The 14,702-nt window shown below is 37.6% G+C and overlaps 1 protein-coding gene across 1 annotated transcript; it reads right to left on the bottom strand.

Annotated features, from left to right (window-relative positions):
- Nucleotides 1–6,515: 6,515 nt before the first annotated feature.
- Nucleotides 6,516–9,172, bottom strand: LOC142621741 (heavy metal-associated isoprenylated plant protein 30-like). Its single transcript, XM_075795093.1, has 3 exons — nt 8,875–9,172; nt 7,586–7,661; nt 6,516–7,070 (listed from the first exon to the last, which is right to left on the bottom strand). The coding sequence occupies exons 1-3, from the start codon at nt 9,022–9,024 to the stop codon at nt 6,748–6,750; spliced, it is 549 nt and encodes a 182-aa protein (XP_075651208.1). The 5' UTR covers nt 9,025–9,172; the 3' UTR covers nt 6,516–6,747.
- Nucleotides 9,173–14,702: the final 5,530 nt, after the last annotated feature.

Genomic DNA, 14,702 nt, shown 5'->3' with positions numbered 1-14,702 from the left:
CAACTTACGAGTGAGTCGCCAAAAAGCAGAGTTGAAATTTTTTTGGATTTTTGAAATTTTTCAAAGCAAAAACACTTTCTAAAAAAAAACTAAAATACTCAAAAATATTTTTGTGCTTGATCAACATATGATTGAGTATGTGCAACACATTTAATCAAGTACAATCACACAAATGAATAAGACATTCATTGAACATAGACATGTGTGATGTGTGTGGGTATCTAAAGTGAGATAGTCCTTAGTCTAACATGAAGATTCAATGATCAATTCAACCAAGGCATATCCAATTAGTACTAAGTAAAGTGACCAATCTCAATTATAGAAATAACCATATATGACCTCCCACATAAACTTGATTACATAACTTTGAAAATTTTCATTTTGGCTTCTTTCAATTCATTACATTTCATTTTGAGATCGATGTCTGAAATTTTTGATATTTCAATTTGAGGCTTTTTGGGCATCATACATTTTCAAAATAAGCCGCTTTTCCTTTTTCCTAGTCAAATACTAGTATATGCGACGACTGTTGCAGCTTATTATCTCTTTTCAAAATTTGACATTGGTTGAGCTATAAAACAAAAAAAACATAAAAGAGTGAGAAAATATATAGGCATAAGTCTATGCATGTCTCAAGATCTACAAAACTATTGACTAATCATTTATAATAAGTTTGAAGATCTATTTACAACAATCACATAGATGTCAAGATTTTTCCTACAATGATATAAGTGCATAGAGAACAAGCTAAGCTCGTAAATGCACAAAGCCATTTGTATGGATGTACAAGGCTAAACATGTGTGTAACAAAATACAATAATGCAGATCGAACTTTTTAGATTTTCTACTTTTTATGTGTTTTTGGATTTTTGACACAAAGCAAGTAAAGATTGATCAAAAAGAAGAAAAAAACATTCAAAGCTTTTTAAATAACAAAAACAACAAAAACATGCTAGAATGAAAATATAAGCAAACAACCAACAATGTCACAACATATCGAAAGAATTGATGCATGGACATGTTCAAATACTTATGCATGAGTACCCTTCTTCACCCACACGACACATGCGTTTGGGGTGATATCCTTAGAGGATTGGGTACTTGACTTGTGATTCTCAAACTTTAGGGTGAAGTTTGCCAAACACAAAGTGATGGTGTCTATCATCTTCATCACCTCACCAATACCGGGATCTACTTCTTGGCCTTTAGATTGCTTGGGGTTCCAATTCCTCTTTCCTTGCTTTCTTTGCCTTTGAGGACCCGCATTCTTCAAGGCTTAAAGCTTGTGGCAATTTGACCTAGTATGTCCTCGAATTCCACAGTGGTGGCAAAAGTGTTGAGTTTGAGGACCTCTTTAGAGACTTCCCTTTTGCCTTGGGTTTGGCCACAAATGGATTTAGAGGCTTTGTCAAAACCTTTTGAGCAATCACATTTGACTTTTTCTCAACCTTCACATTCTCAACAGGTGGTGTTGTTACCATTGATTCCTTGGCTTTAACAAACTTCATCTCCTTAGACACATTAGTGCTCGAGCTACTTTCTCCGGTGTATCCCAAACCACTTCTATCAGAAAGGGCTTTTGATATGCAAGCACCTCATCAAGTTTCTTTGAAGCAACTCGCTTCACTTTGGCATTAGCTTGAATAACCTCAAGCTCAAGAAACTTGATCCTAGAATAGACATTTAGCTCTTCATTCAGCGCTTGAAGTTCACATTTTGTCTCTTTATACCTCACAAGTAGCTCTTGTAATCTTATTCAGCTTTCTTCATTTTCTAATGGCTGCCTTAGCCACTCTAGCATACTCTCCGGCTAAAGAAGAGAATTATAGGATTCTTGCAATCCCTTTGCTCCTTCATAGCTGCATTCTTCATCTTCATCATCGGATTCCTCTCTAACCCCCCATTGACTCCACTTCAGTGTGCTCACCGAGCTCTTCCACTAGAGTGCTCAAATCTTTTGAAGAGTCCACGGGTGCAATAGTCATAAATGCGTTGTAGTTTCCTTCTCCGTCACAACTTTCTTCCGAATCTGAATTGGAGCTATCTGAGTCACTAAGGATAGTAGCAAAGACTTTATCATTTGTCTTCAAATAAGTGGGGCATTCTTTTTTCACATGGCCATGCCCTTTGCACTCCTAGCACGTGACTGCTTGAGATGAAGAAGATTCTTTGGAGTCCTTCTTGAAGTCCCTCTTATCCATTTTGAAATTTGAGAATTTACCTTTCTCAAAAGTCTTCCCATCCTTCTTGAATTTTTAGAGCTTACGAAAGTTCTTTGCAAGGTACGCTACCTCCTTTTCAACCCCATCGTCATCTAAGGAATCTTGAGCTTCGACTCTCTCATTGATTGTCTTAAAAGTAGGAGATTTGCTCTTCCTTTGTGATGGTAGAGATGGCTCATAAGTTTGAAGAGAACCGATGAGTTTTTGAATCTTTATCTCATTAAGGTCTTTGTTCTCTTCAATTGCAGTGACCTTGGCACGAAAACTCTCCGGCAATGATCGTAGGATCTTCCTAACAACCTTGGAGTCCTCCTTCTTTTCACCCAAGTTGAATTTGCTAATCACCACTTCATTCAACTTCCCATATAAGGAGTCAAACGATTCATCTTCGCTCATCTTTAGTTCTTCAAAGCGAGTGGTGAGCATTTGTAGCTTGGTGCCTTCATAAGTGGTCTCCAAGATTTGCCATGCTTCCTTGGCAATTGTCACATGGGAGATCCTGTGGAATTTATTGGGTGAGACACCACAAAATATAGCATTTAAAGTTTTACTATTAACATTGGCCGTTGCAAGGGCTGTCTTATCCCAAGTAGATTTAGCAACCTCCGGCCTAGTCTAATCATTCTCAACAGCATCCCATACGCTTTCATCAATAGAGCACAAGAATGCACGCATACGCACTTTCCAAAAGGCGTAATTACTTCCATCAAAAAAGGGAGATGCATTTAGGGATTGAGACCTATCCATCCTAGGGTCAAGGATCACACTTAGGATATAGAAATTTGACAAAGTGTACCCGCTCTGATACTAATTGAAAGTTCACTTGGTGTGTGAAACACTAGTGAATGTTTAGACCCTCAATTTCAAAATAACCAACACAAGCTTATATTCAAACAATGTATGTGTGGAATAATAAATATAAGCTATACCCAAACAAGTAAACTACTCTAAGCCATAATTTAATCACAACACAGTAGTAATTAAAAGCAAAGAGTAAGGGTTAGAGAGATGTAAACACAAGATAACACCGGCACGTGTTATCGAAGAGGAAACCGAAGAACTCGGCGAAAAACCTCTCCGCCGCCCTCTAAGCAGTAAAGTGATCCACTATAAAATCAGTTGGGATACATGAATAGGAATAGAACCTCCAAGCCTGATGTAACACCCCATAATTTTATTACTTATTTAATTCTTATACGTAAATTAAAAAGGAGGCCCACAATTAAATGGATTTAATTGATTTGGGCCTAAGATATTAAAAATAATATGAAGCCCAAGTGAGGTGGCATAAGTAAATATATGAGCCTTGATAAGCTTTAAAAAAAAAAGGGGAAAACCCTATCCTTTATCTGAGTTATACCGTGTGTGTGTGTGTGTGTGTGTGTCTATATATATATATATATATATATATATATATATATATATATATATATATATATATATATATAAATAGGAGACCTCCTCTCTTTTAGCGGCACCAAGCAATCTTCTTGTTTTTAGTCTTTTCTACGGCTGTGTGTGGGAGAATCAAGTCAGCCCTTCTCATTACTTGGATTCTTTTATTTATGTGATACCTAGCAAGTGTCTATATAGCTTAAGGGCTATTGACATCTCACACACCTAGGATAGAGAATGTTTATGTATATTAGTCTATGTGCTGCATAGATTACAGGTGGTTAGGCGTGGACTTAGGGAATTAGTTTGTCACCATGCTAATGAGAAAAAGCTGCTTAGGGTTTACAATATGATTGTACTATCTATCTAAGTTCACAATCTGTCATTCACGCACTTGCCAATGTTCAAAAACTTGTCTAAATCCTAGTCCAGTGGCATCAAGGGAATACTAGACAATTGGATTGATAAATTAAGGTATATATTAGGTTGATCACATGTCTATCTTCCTGCCATATTAAAGTTTCATGCATAGCTAGGATTATATTACTGGAAAAAGGCTGCATTATGTTATTAGATACCTACCTCTACACTTAGTGACACTAATTATCATCTCTAAGCCACTGCTGTATGCAGCAACTTTTTAAGCCCAAAAATCTGATTATGCAGCAATATTTTTTTAAGCCAAAATCTGATTAGGTAGAGCGAAAAAGATATGATTATGCAGTAGTAATTGCAAGCCCAAAATCAAACATGATTGAAGAGTATTTCAAGGAAACTAAACACCTCCGTAGGCTTTAATGTTGATAGACTAAACTATTTAAATGTGAAAACAGATTGTTAAGTGGGAAAATTTTGTATTGATGGACCTATTTTTGGTGTTGCTAGGTCCCAATTCTACTATGACTCAAAGGTGGTTGCTTTCTTTTATTTTTGCAACTAAGAGGTAAGTGGTATTTACTAATTTTGGGGTTTTTCCCAAAACAGTGTTGATTATTAAACTATTTTTTTTTCAAAGAAATATGTTGATGTTCTATATATCAATTGATACTTTATAAAAAACATTTGATGTGCACATCGATTATTTGTTTTATGAAAAACTTGTGGGACAACCTAAACTTATTTAAACTTGTATGTGTGAATATATCTTTATATTTTTGAGAATTATGAGTGAATTATTTTTGTGAGCATATTGATATGTTTTGAAAACCTATGGGAAGTCGTGATTAAAAATTCAGTATTGTATTTAGTCCTTAGCAAGGGACAATCATACTGCAGCTAGTCCTTAATAAGGAATAGTCCTAGAAAAGGGGACAGTGCACATTTGATAGCTCCTTAGCAAGGGAGTATACTATTGAGAATCCAAAAAGGAAACTATTTAGTAAGGGAGTGCACCTTTAGGTTTCAAAGGAACCAACCTTAAGAAAAGGGATGTAAAAGAGGTTCTAGTCCTAAAAGGGGACAACACAACCCTGTCAATGGGGCGTAAACGTTGACCACAAGAAAAACTTAGGAAATTATTTATATGATGGTATTGGTATATGTATTATGATGGTTCACAATATAAAGATATTTTTTTATATGAAATATTTGATGATAAAATATTGATGAGTTACAAGTTATGAATTTGTTGTAAGAATTATTTATTTGAAACGTTTGTTCCCACACCCCAATGTTAGTGAATCCCACTCATTGAGTTATCTCGCCCCCGTTTTATTTCTCCTTACAAATGCATTAGAGGAATTATTAGAGTAGAGATTTTTGGAAGATAACAGTTACGAATTCTATTGTAGAGCTGGGGATTTTATTATTATTTTTATAGCATTAAACATTGTATTGGAGAATTATTTTGAGGATGTGTTGTCTTTGGTGGATTAGAGTTCTAACATTTGTGATGAGATTTTTAGATTGTTGGTTTCTTTTATTTAATATTTTTTTTTATGGATTATTTAGATTGAGTAGACTTTAATTATTTATGATTTTGGGGTGTTACACCTAATCTACCCGATGCACCTAAGCCCTCCAAACTTATTGCTCCAACAAGGTTATGCCTAACCGTGTCTTCTCTAACTTTCTGAATCCTGCAATAAGCTCATTGCATTAAGCAAATGAATTGGCCCACTTTGAAATGCTTCCCAAGCACCAAATAACATTCTCACTGATATGGGTATAGTGAGATAAAGATTTGGCTAAAGATTCTCTCAAGGATATGTCAATGGAGATGATGAGAGTAGAGGAATTTAGAGAATCAAATGTGTAAGATTTTGGATGAGTCAATCTTGTTTTTCTCTAGGGTTTCTCTCTCAAAATTCTCTTTAGAAGCTCTCTACATTTCGTTGGTTTAAGGGTATTTATAGTAGGGTATGTGAGGAATGTGAAAAGTTATTTTTCTGCAAAACAGTGGATTCTGACAACTCACTCGCGACTGGAACAAGTCGCGATTTCCAGACGCCAAATAACAGAATGGTTAGATTGTACCTTTTGTTTTGTAGTGCTCTAACTATCGTAACCCTTCAACTTCCGGCATGCTTCACACGTGTGGCACTTCTAGCGAATCACCAGTCGCAAGTCACTCTCGAGATCCAGTCGCGAGAATCCTCTTGATTGCACACACACACTTGAATTCTTCACGCTCTCTCACACACAACCCTTACATGATTCCCACCTAAATACAGAGTATCTAATTGCTGATTTATAAGCAAATTTGGCACGGAATAAAACCAACACATGGCTGAATAAATTCAACCTTACAATATATATATATATATATATTTATTTATTTATTTGTAGAGAGAGAGAGAGTAGTACTTTTAGCATTTTCCAAGAAACAATACTAATCGCACGGTAGAAAGCAAATCCTCCTAGTTACGAAAACAACAATTGCATGAAAAAAATTACTTGGAAATTGGAACTGTTCCATTGAATATATTCCCCACTCCTACATACAATCAGCATAAATGCAACAAGGCGCTTTGCATACTGTACAGTACCACGAAAGAGATTGATGGATCTTTTTTTTTTCATCTAGACCATACAAATTATGCCCCTCTTATAAAATATGATACATAAATATTACACATTATGATGATGATAGCACTTTGGTACATGCATGCTTCATATATATAAATTTCAATTACATTAGGCAGCACGCATTGACGTTATCATCGTTAAACATGTTGCTGACCTTGTCATCTCCTCGATGACTTATGGGAATGTTGCCATGCCTGTCCCCAATATTGTAGCCATGCCTGTAATAGTTGTAACTCTCTTTGAACTCATGAGTTGTGTCTTTGAAATAGTTATTGGTGGACGTGAAGTACAAAGGTATTTCAGGGTAAGGCCAGAATTCAGCTCTCTTTCCAGCCCTCCTCACTGCCTTCAGCACCTTGTTCCGATCAACGTACCCGACTACGGTTACCTTTTCCATCTCTAGGTTCACCTCCACTGAATCAACCCCTGACAAACCATATATACATGCATGTAATACAAATTTTATATATCACTAATTAACAAACATTTGAAATTCCAAAATTATGTAGCTCAGCTCTATGTGTGTTGGGCAAAAGGGTTATGGTATAGAGTTAATTGCACCTCAAGAGAGTTGATTAATTCCTCTGAATCCAACATTGCTCGCATAAAATCATGACTTGATACCCTAGACTAAGCAATGACTATGTTGCTCGTGTCTCACAACTTGTGAGTCTCAGGCATTATGAGACCCAAAAGTTCCAAGACGTCAGTTGTATATAATTTATGTATGAGATAATTATTGTTATTTCATGGACAATAACAAGGACAGTAGCTAAACATACATAGATATAGTATGTTATTGCAATAGTCCCAAGATAAGGTGTCTCATGAAGCAATTCTATGAGACCATCCTTTTACACGTGTAATCTACGCAAATATATGGAACCTATATGTACAAGTTGTGAAAGGGAAAGTAAAGTTAAAAACTAAAAGGCATGTACCTCTAAGTTTGTGAATGGCATTTTTGACTACTCTTTCGCAGCCCGTACAGCACATCCTTACTTTGAGCTCCACGGTCTGTAAAGCAAACACGGTTTTAACACCAAGGAAAAAAAGATAATCATACATTACGTACCCCACCAAAAAGAAAAGGTAAACACAATTTGCAGATGCTGCTTCCAGAAGTATGCACAGTTTCTTTCCTTTCTTCTTATTCTATTGTCCCCTTTGTTCTTTTAAAAACCCTTTATACTTTGGGCAGTTATGTGTAGACAACAAATTAAAGGGATTAAGAAAAGCTATATAAGTTTCATATTAATCTAATTGTCGTAGATTCTTTTTTTCACTAAGGCTGGGAAGATCGTCTTTTCAACGATTTTAATTAAAACCAAAGCACATTACAAGACATTATTGTGATTCTTTAAGGGGATTAACATGAATGAAAGTGAGACATGGAAGGAGAACCTACAATAATTTATCAAAAGATGTAGGGCTTTAAGTTAGTTCAAGAGATCGGATTCGTTCTCCTCTAAAATTCTGACTAGATTTGAAGAATTCATTGACATGTAATTTAAGTGACATCTTTTACAAAGTTTGTACATCCATTTATAAGTTAAAAAGACAGTGAAAACAGTAAAGAATTCATTGACATGTATAAATTTAAGTGATACGTATCTTTTACAAAATTTGTACATCCCGATCTAAATTCTAAAAGTTAAAAGACAGCATCAACTGTAAAGATTTCATTAACATGTAAATTCAAGTGAAATCTTTTACAAAGTTTGCACATCCCTTTAAAAGTTAAAAGATAGTAACAACGTTGAAGAATTCAACATATATAGGTAACCTAGTTGCATCACCCAATACAATAACTTTTCCTACTTGAATTGGATTTTGTTTTTGTTTTTGTTTGTTTCTTCTTTTTGGCTTCTTGTTTATATTCTAATCTTTTCTCTTTGTAGCCCATGGACAAAACAAGGACAAATGAATACGTCGCATATTCTAACTGATGACATGATCTTTTGATTAAATGAAAGATTGAAACATGATTTGTATTGCCAAACCCATATAGTAAGAAGATCAAGCTATTATGAGAGAAAGAAGAACAACAAAAAGAAGAATTAATATTTTACTTGCTTTTCGTCTGGTATGAGAAACATAAAGTCATGTCATGCAAATTGCTATGGTGGCTGAAACTACTCATCATGTCATGGTAAGTTGAAAATAACATCATGGCAAAAGCTGAAGCCAACGAGATACCTCAGAAAACAAAAGAGTTAAGAAAGCGAACCTGCAAAGAAAGGGGTCGACCCTTAGGCATGTTGATGTTGTAGTCGAAGTTGTTGAAGGTCTTGATTTTGTGGGTGTCTCGATAGTGAAAGCAACAGTATTTAATGGCAGATATGATGGTGCCAATTGCTCTCTTTAGTACGGTAGCCATGGCATATATAGGTTCCTTAGAAATTAGGAAAGAAAGAAAGGAAAACTTAAGACAAGCCCAGCCCTAGAAGATATTCTCAATGTGGCCTTAGTATCGCTTCCTTAAGGCTTAATCTCTATCAAAAAGATTCCAAAGTTGTATACTATTCCATGCAAGCTATTTCTTGTGATAAAATTCAGTGGACTTGGAGATAAAGTCTCCCAAAATTATTAGACCCTTTAGGCAGGGAATGGTATCAATATCCTGATCACATTAATGCTTCAGATGTGCGTCAAGCTAACTTGGTTGTATTGCTGGTACTTGGGTTCCAGGGAATATCAGCTATATGGATGGGCTTAATGAAGGAAAAGCTGGATTTTTATGCTAAGGGAACATATATTCTCTAAAAATCTTCTTTTTCCACCATCTTTGAATTGCTTATAACTACATAACATATGCATCATCTATCTAGATAAAGCATAACAAAGTTATATTCCCACATTGCTATTTGTTAGCCCTTCTTTTTATTTTTTATTTCTATTTCTATGGGGAGTTGCTAGCCCTTCTAGTTTATAATATGTTGTTCCAATTTTTTTTTACAAACCTTGGAAAAAGAGAATCTTTGGATGATATACCTTTAACAGTTTAAAGCATGATTGAGAATTTAATACTCTAAAGTGAGTAGGACCAATAGGTACATTTTTCAGTGAGAACAATCGAGTGCTTACCAATAAGGGCATTATTCTTATAGCAACTACACTACTGTCATTACACACCACCTGAAAATATTAGTAGAAAATCTTGTATTCTGTTTATAGAAATTGAACCAAGTCAGTTTTGCATTTAATTTTAAAGATAAGCTATAGTGCTAAATCACCGATCAATTCTTTTGTGTTTCAAGGCAATTCTTTCCAAACCCAGATTCCTTTCAGCGCTTAGGCATGTTGATTAAGACTATGTTTGAGATAGTGGAGAGGGGAGGTGGATGTTTGGGAGTTGGGACTATTTTATATATATTGGCATCAATTAATTAAGTAATCCAAGCTATGCGAATGAGATTTTAGTTCAAATTAAACTTCCACCTCTTTTAATAACGAGACCAATATCTATATAATAATAATAATAATAATAATAATAATAATAATAATAATAATAATAATAATAATAATAATAATAATAATAATAGACCAAAACTAAAGTCAGTTACCCCCAAATAAAAGTAACATTTTTAATAAGACAAAATTTGATTACAAACTTTTTTGTAGGCTAAGTGACCGTTTGGATTGGGTTGATTTTCCTACGGGTTTGCGTCTTGCATTTCCTTCTTCTTTTTTTGAAGCGCGTTTCAGCGCTGAAAGGCACTTTCAGTGGGTCCCGTGTACTATACACGAGACCCACAAACTTTTTTTTTCATTAAAACTTTCATTAAAAATAAGTTCCACGAAAATACTAAAGAGATGGCAACATCCTTTTCCCCATAGTGAAATGCGGTGATAGGTGCTCTCATGCTCTCGCGCATGTAGTGGCAATGTGGAGTCTTGCACTTAGCTTGCAGGAGTAGCGTGACCTTCCCTCTGTGGTGAGGCCAGTCTTGGTAACCCCTTTGTGAACGTGAGTGTGATATATGGATGGCGGAAGAGTTAGAAGAACTATGGAAAAAACTAACATTCACAGAAGTTGAAGATGAAGGTATTGAACTGGGAAGCAATAGTACGAGGGCTGTGAAGGAGATTGGGAAAAACTGAATGGTCATGAAGGTACTCACTCAACGCATAATCATTTTGGAGGCCCTAAGAAAGAATATGAGAATGTTATGGAAGCCAAGCAAAGGAATGCAAATATCCGAAATTGAAGAGGACTTAATCCTGGTGGAGTTCGGTGATGGGAAGGATAAGAAAAAAGTAATGGAGATGTGTCCGTGGAGTTATGAAAAGCAGCTGATCCTAATACAGGATTTTGAGGGTGAGTTGGTCCCATAGGAGATAAAACTAAAATGGGTCCCCTTTTAGGTGCAAATCTTTAATCTCCCCATAGAATGCATGACAAGAGAGTTTGGCCTTAAGATTGGATCGAAGATCGGTGTGGTCATAGATGTAGATGTCCCGGAGAAAGGTGTGCAGTGGGAAAAATTCCTAAGAGTTAGAATACATCTTGATGCCACAAAAAAGCTTATCAGAGGGAAAAAGGTTTCGATTGAAGGAGGGGAGAGCAGATGGGTTTTCTTCAAGTACAAACGTTTGCCCAATTTTTACTACCAGTGTGGAATGCTAGATCATGGAGAAAAAGATTGCCCAGAAAACAAGGAGGGGGAAAATCATGGGGATAAAGGGTGGAAGCAATACGGCTCGTGGCTAAGAGGAGAGCCAGGAAGGAACTCAGGGAGAGATTTTGGAAAAATGGGTGAAGGAAACACGCCGGAGAAAAGAAACAACCACAGGGAACCCGCGGCGGAGACACCGATAGGTGTACAACTCTGGCTGAAGGAGAGATTGGTGGTAGGTAGGCAGCACCATGAGTGTGCAGACCCTCTGTCAGAAGGCTGGTACAAGCAGCGGACAAGGTGAACCTGGAAAGGAGGGTCAGAAGGAAGAGTCCCATCAGAGGGTGGAGATATTTCATGAAAATGGTAAGGTCAAATCCCCAAAGGAAAAGGTTGAGGATAATCTAATCCAAAATGGGAAGGATTCTCTGACGAGCACGCTGCACATAAAAGATATGGAAGAACGTATGCAATGGGAGAATGTGCCAGATTATGTGGTTGGGGTTAAGTCTGAAGAAGTAAGACAACACACGCAAGAAATAAAAAGTATGGGCTCGGTGGATAAAGAGAACTTGGATTGGACTGAGATTGACTTCAGCCGAATGTCAATAATCTATGACCAAGGCAAAGGATGGACCACAGAGACTTTGGCCCAAAAAGTGGGCATTGGAAGCGCCTAGCGAGACAAGTGAAGGGACACGACCCTAAGGCAGACTCTGACCCGGCAAGCCAAAAAAGAAAAGGTAACATTCCTCTGATTGAACTAGACCCAAATGTGAACAGCAAAAAAAGGGCGAAGGGCAAGGCAAAAGCAGAGAATAACCTTGATAAGGGAAAGAAGATGGTTGGCGATGTGGCGGTGGCTGCAAGGCAGCACCGCCTAGCCCAATGACAGTCCTAGCCTGGAACTGTCGAGGATTGGGGGTTTCGCCGGCAGTTCATACTTTCACCAAAGAGGTGAAAAAGAAAAAAATACCGTGGTGGTATTCTTAGTAGAAATAAAGGCAAACACAAATTGGATGAAAGGATTTTAAAATAATTTGGGTTTCACACAGGGGATCATTGTTCCTAGTGATCCTTGGAGTGGCTAGTTGGCACTTTTGTGGCGGGAAGGAATGGATATCAGGTTCAAGATCTGCTCTCATTCCCACATTGATGTGGTTGTTCATGGCATTGGCAATGGAGGCCCTTGGAGAGTAACTGGTTTTTACGGACACCCTGATACCGGCAAAAGGTACACATCTTGGCAATTACTTGAAATTCTTAACGCACAATGTGAAATTTTGTAGCTGGTTTGTGGTGTTTTTAATGAAATTGTACACCCCGATGAGAAGTTGGGTTGGAGGGATAGAGATGCTGAACAAATGAAAGCCTTTAGAGAAGTGCTGAGCAAGTGTGGCCTAATAGATTTGGGTTTTGTGGGACCGAAATTTACCTGGTGTAATGGCAGATTTGGCGATCAACGAACTTTAATCTGTTTGGACAGAATGATTGCTAATGAAGCTTGGTCTTTGGTCTTTCTGGAAGCAAAGGTTCACCATGTATCCATGTCTTCCTCGGATCATTGCCTCCTAGCCCTGTTTCTGAATAAGGACCACCAACAAAGAAGAGGGAAGAAATGGTTCTTCTTCGAAGCAATGTGGACTCAAGAGGAAGAGTGCAAGGAGATTGTTGAATTAGCATGGGACCCTTACAAGGATGATTTGGTTCTGTCCATACAGAAAAGAATAGAAAGATGTCAGACGGAACTTCAGTGCTGGAACCAAAATAATTTTGGTAATATCTACAAAAGTCTAAAGCAGAAACAGAACCACCTCCAACTTCTTGAGTCCCTTAACCTGCTCTACGAAACGGCATAGGAAATTCAGGCACTAAAAAAGGAGATCAATGAGCTTCATACTAGGGAAGAGATTATGTGGAATCAGAGATCACAGATTATGTGGTTGCAACATGGTGACAAAAAATCCAAGTTTTTCCATGCTACAGCTAGCCAAAGACTACGGAAGAATAGAATTGAGGGTTTGATGGATGAGATGGGCGCTTGGAATGAAGATCAGGAGACAACATAGAGGATAATCTTGGAGTACTTTAAGTCCATTTACAGCTCTGACCAACCGGCTAGGTTTGATGAAAGTCTTAATGCCATGGAAGAGAGGGTGACACCTGATATGAATGAAGAGCTCCAAAAGGAATTTAAGGCAGAAGAGGTCTGGTATGCCCTCAAACAAATGCATCCAACCAAGGCACCGGGCCCAGATGGTATGTCCCTTGTCTTTTACCAAAAATACTGGGATATTGTTGGACCGTTTGTTACGAATTGTGTGCTGCAGACCCTCAACACAGGTGTGATGCCGAAGGATATCAACAAAACCTACATTTGCCTGATCCCTAAGACAAAAAACCCCTAAAAGATAACGGAATTCCGCCCTATCAGCCTATGCAATGTGATTTATAAAATCATTTCTAAGGTCCTTGCGAACAGGCTTAAGAAAGTCCTCCATGGTGTCATAAATGAAGCTCAAAGTGCGTTTGTTCCGGGACGAATGATAACGGACAATGTCATTGTAGCATTCGAGTCCATGCACTCCATAAACCAGAGAAAGGGGGGGGGGGAAGGAAGGGTTAATGGCAATAAAATTAGACATGAGCAAGGCATACGACAGAGTTGAGTGGGCATATCTTGAGTCAATAATGAAGAAAATGGGATTCGGGGATAGGTGGATATCTCTCATTATGATATGCGTAAGCTCTGTGACTTTCTCGGTTCTAATCAATGGGGAGCCGAAAGGAATGATCACTCCTTCAAGGGGACTCCGTCAGGGGGACCCAATTTCCCCATATTTGTTCTTGTTGTGTGGAGAAGGTTTGCCAACAATGCTCAAAAAGAAAGAGAGAGAGGGGCTGATTAGAGGGGTGGCGGCTGCAAGACATGCTCTAAGAATTTCTCATATGTTTTTTGCGGATGACAGCATTATTTTCTGTAGAGCCACAGTGGAAGAATGTGAACAAGTGGCCAAGGTGATGGAAGTGTACAAAGAGGAATCAGGGAAAAAATTAAATAGAGATAAAAAAAACACTATTCTTCAGCCGAAACACGAAAGAAGAAATTAGGGAGTTTGTAAAAGGAACCTTTGGAGCCCAAATCATACAACACCATGAAAAGTATTTGGGTTTACCCCCACTGATTGGAAGAGCAAAAAAAAAAAAAAAAGCTTTTAACTGCATAAAAGACCAAGTTGGGAGGAAGGTAGTGGGTTGGAAAGGGAAGCTCCTGTCTAATGCTAGAAGGGAAGTGTTAATCAAAGCCATGGCACAGGCCACTCCAACATACACCATGAATGTTTTCAAGCTCCCGGACTCACTGTGCTCAGAACTTAACTCGATGATGGGAGGTTTTTGGTGGGGTCAACGGGGGAGGGAAAAGAAGGTAGCATGGGTA

Source organism: Castanea sativa, chromosome 1 (assembly GCF_040712315.1).
Source record: "Castanea sativa cultivar Marrone di Chiusa Pesio chromosome 1, ASM4071231v1".
Lineage (NCBI taxonomy): Eukaryota > Viridiplantae > Streptophyta > Magnoliopsida > Fagales > Fagaceae > Castanea > Castanea sativa.
This window is presented reverse-complemented; position numbering and strand designations above follow the sequence as displayed.

Bases quoted from the DNA above. Each gene is read 5' to 3' on its own strand.
- LOC142621741 (XM_075795093.1), bottom strand. From the start codon at position 9,024: ATGGCTACCGTACTAAAGAGAGCAATTGGCACCATCATATCTGCCATT. The intron at 7,662-8,874 runs GTTCGCTTTCTT...TTTGCTTTACAG, and splicing joins GTCGACCCCTTTCTTTGCAG to ACCGTGGAGCTCAAAGTAAG. The intron at 7,071-7,585 runs GTACATGCCTTT...ATGGTTTGTCAG, and splicing joins TGCCATTCACAAACTTAGAG to GGGTTGATTCAGTGGAGGTG.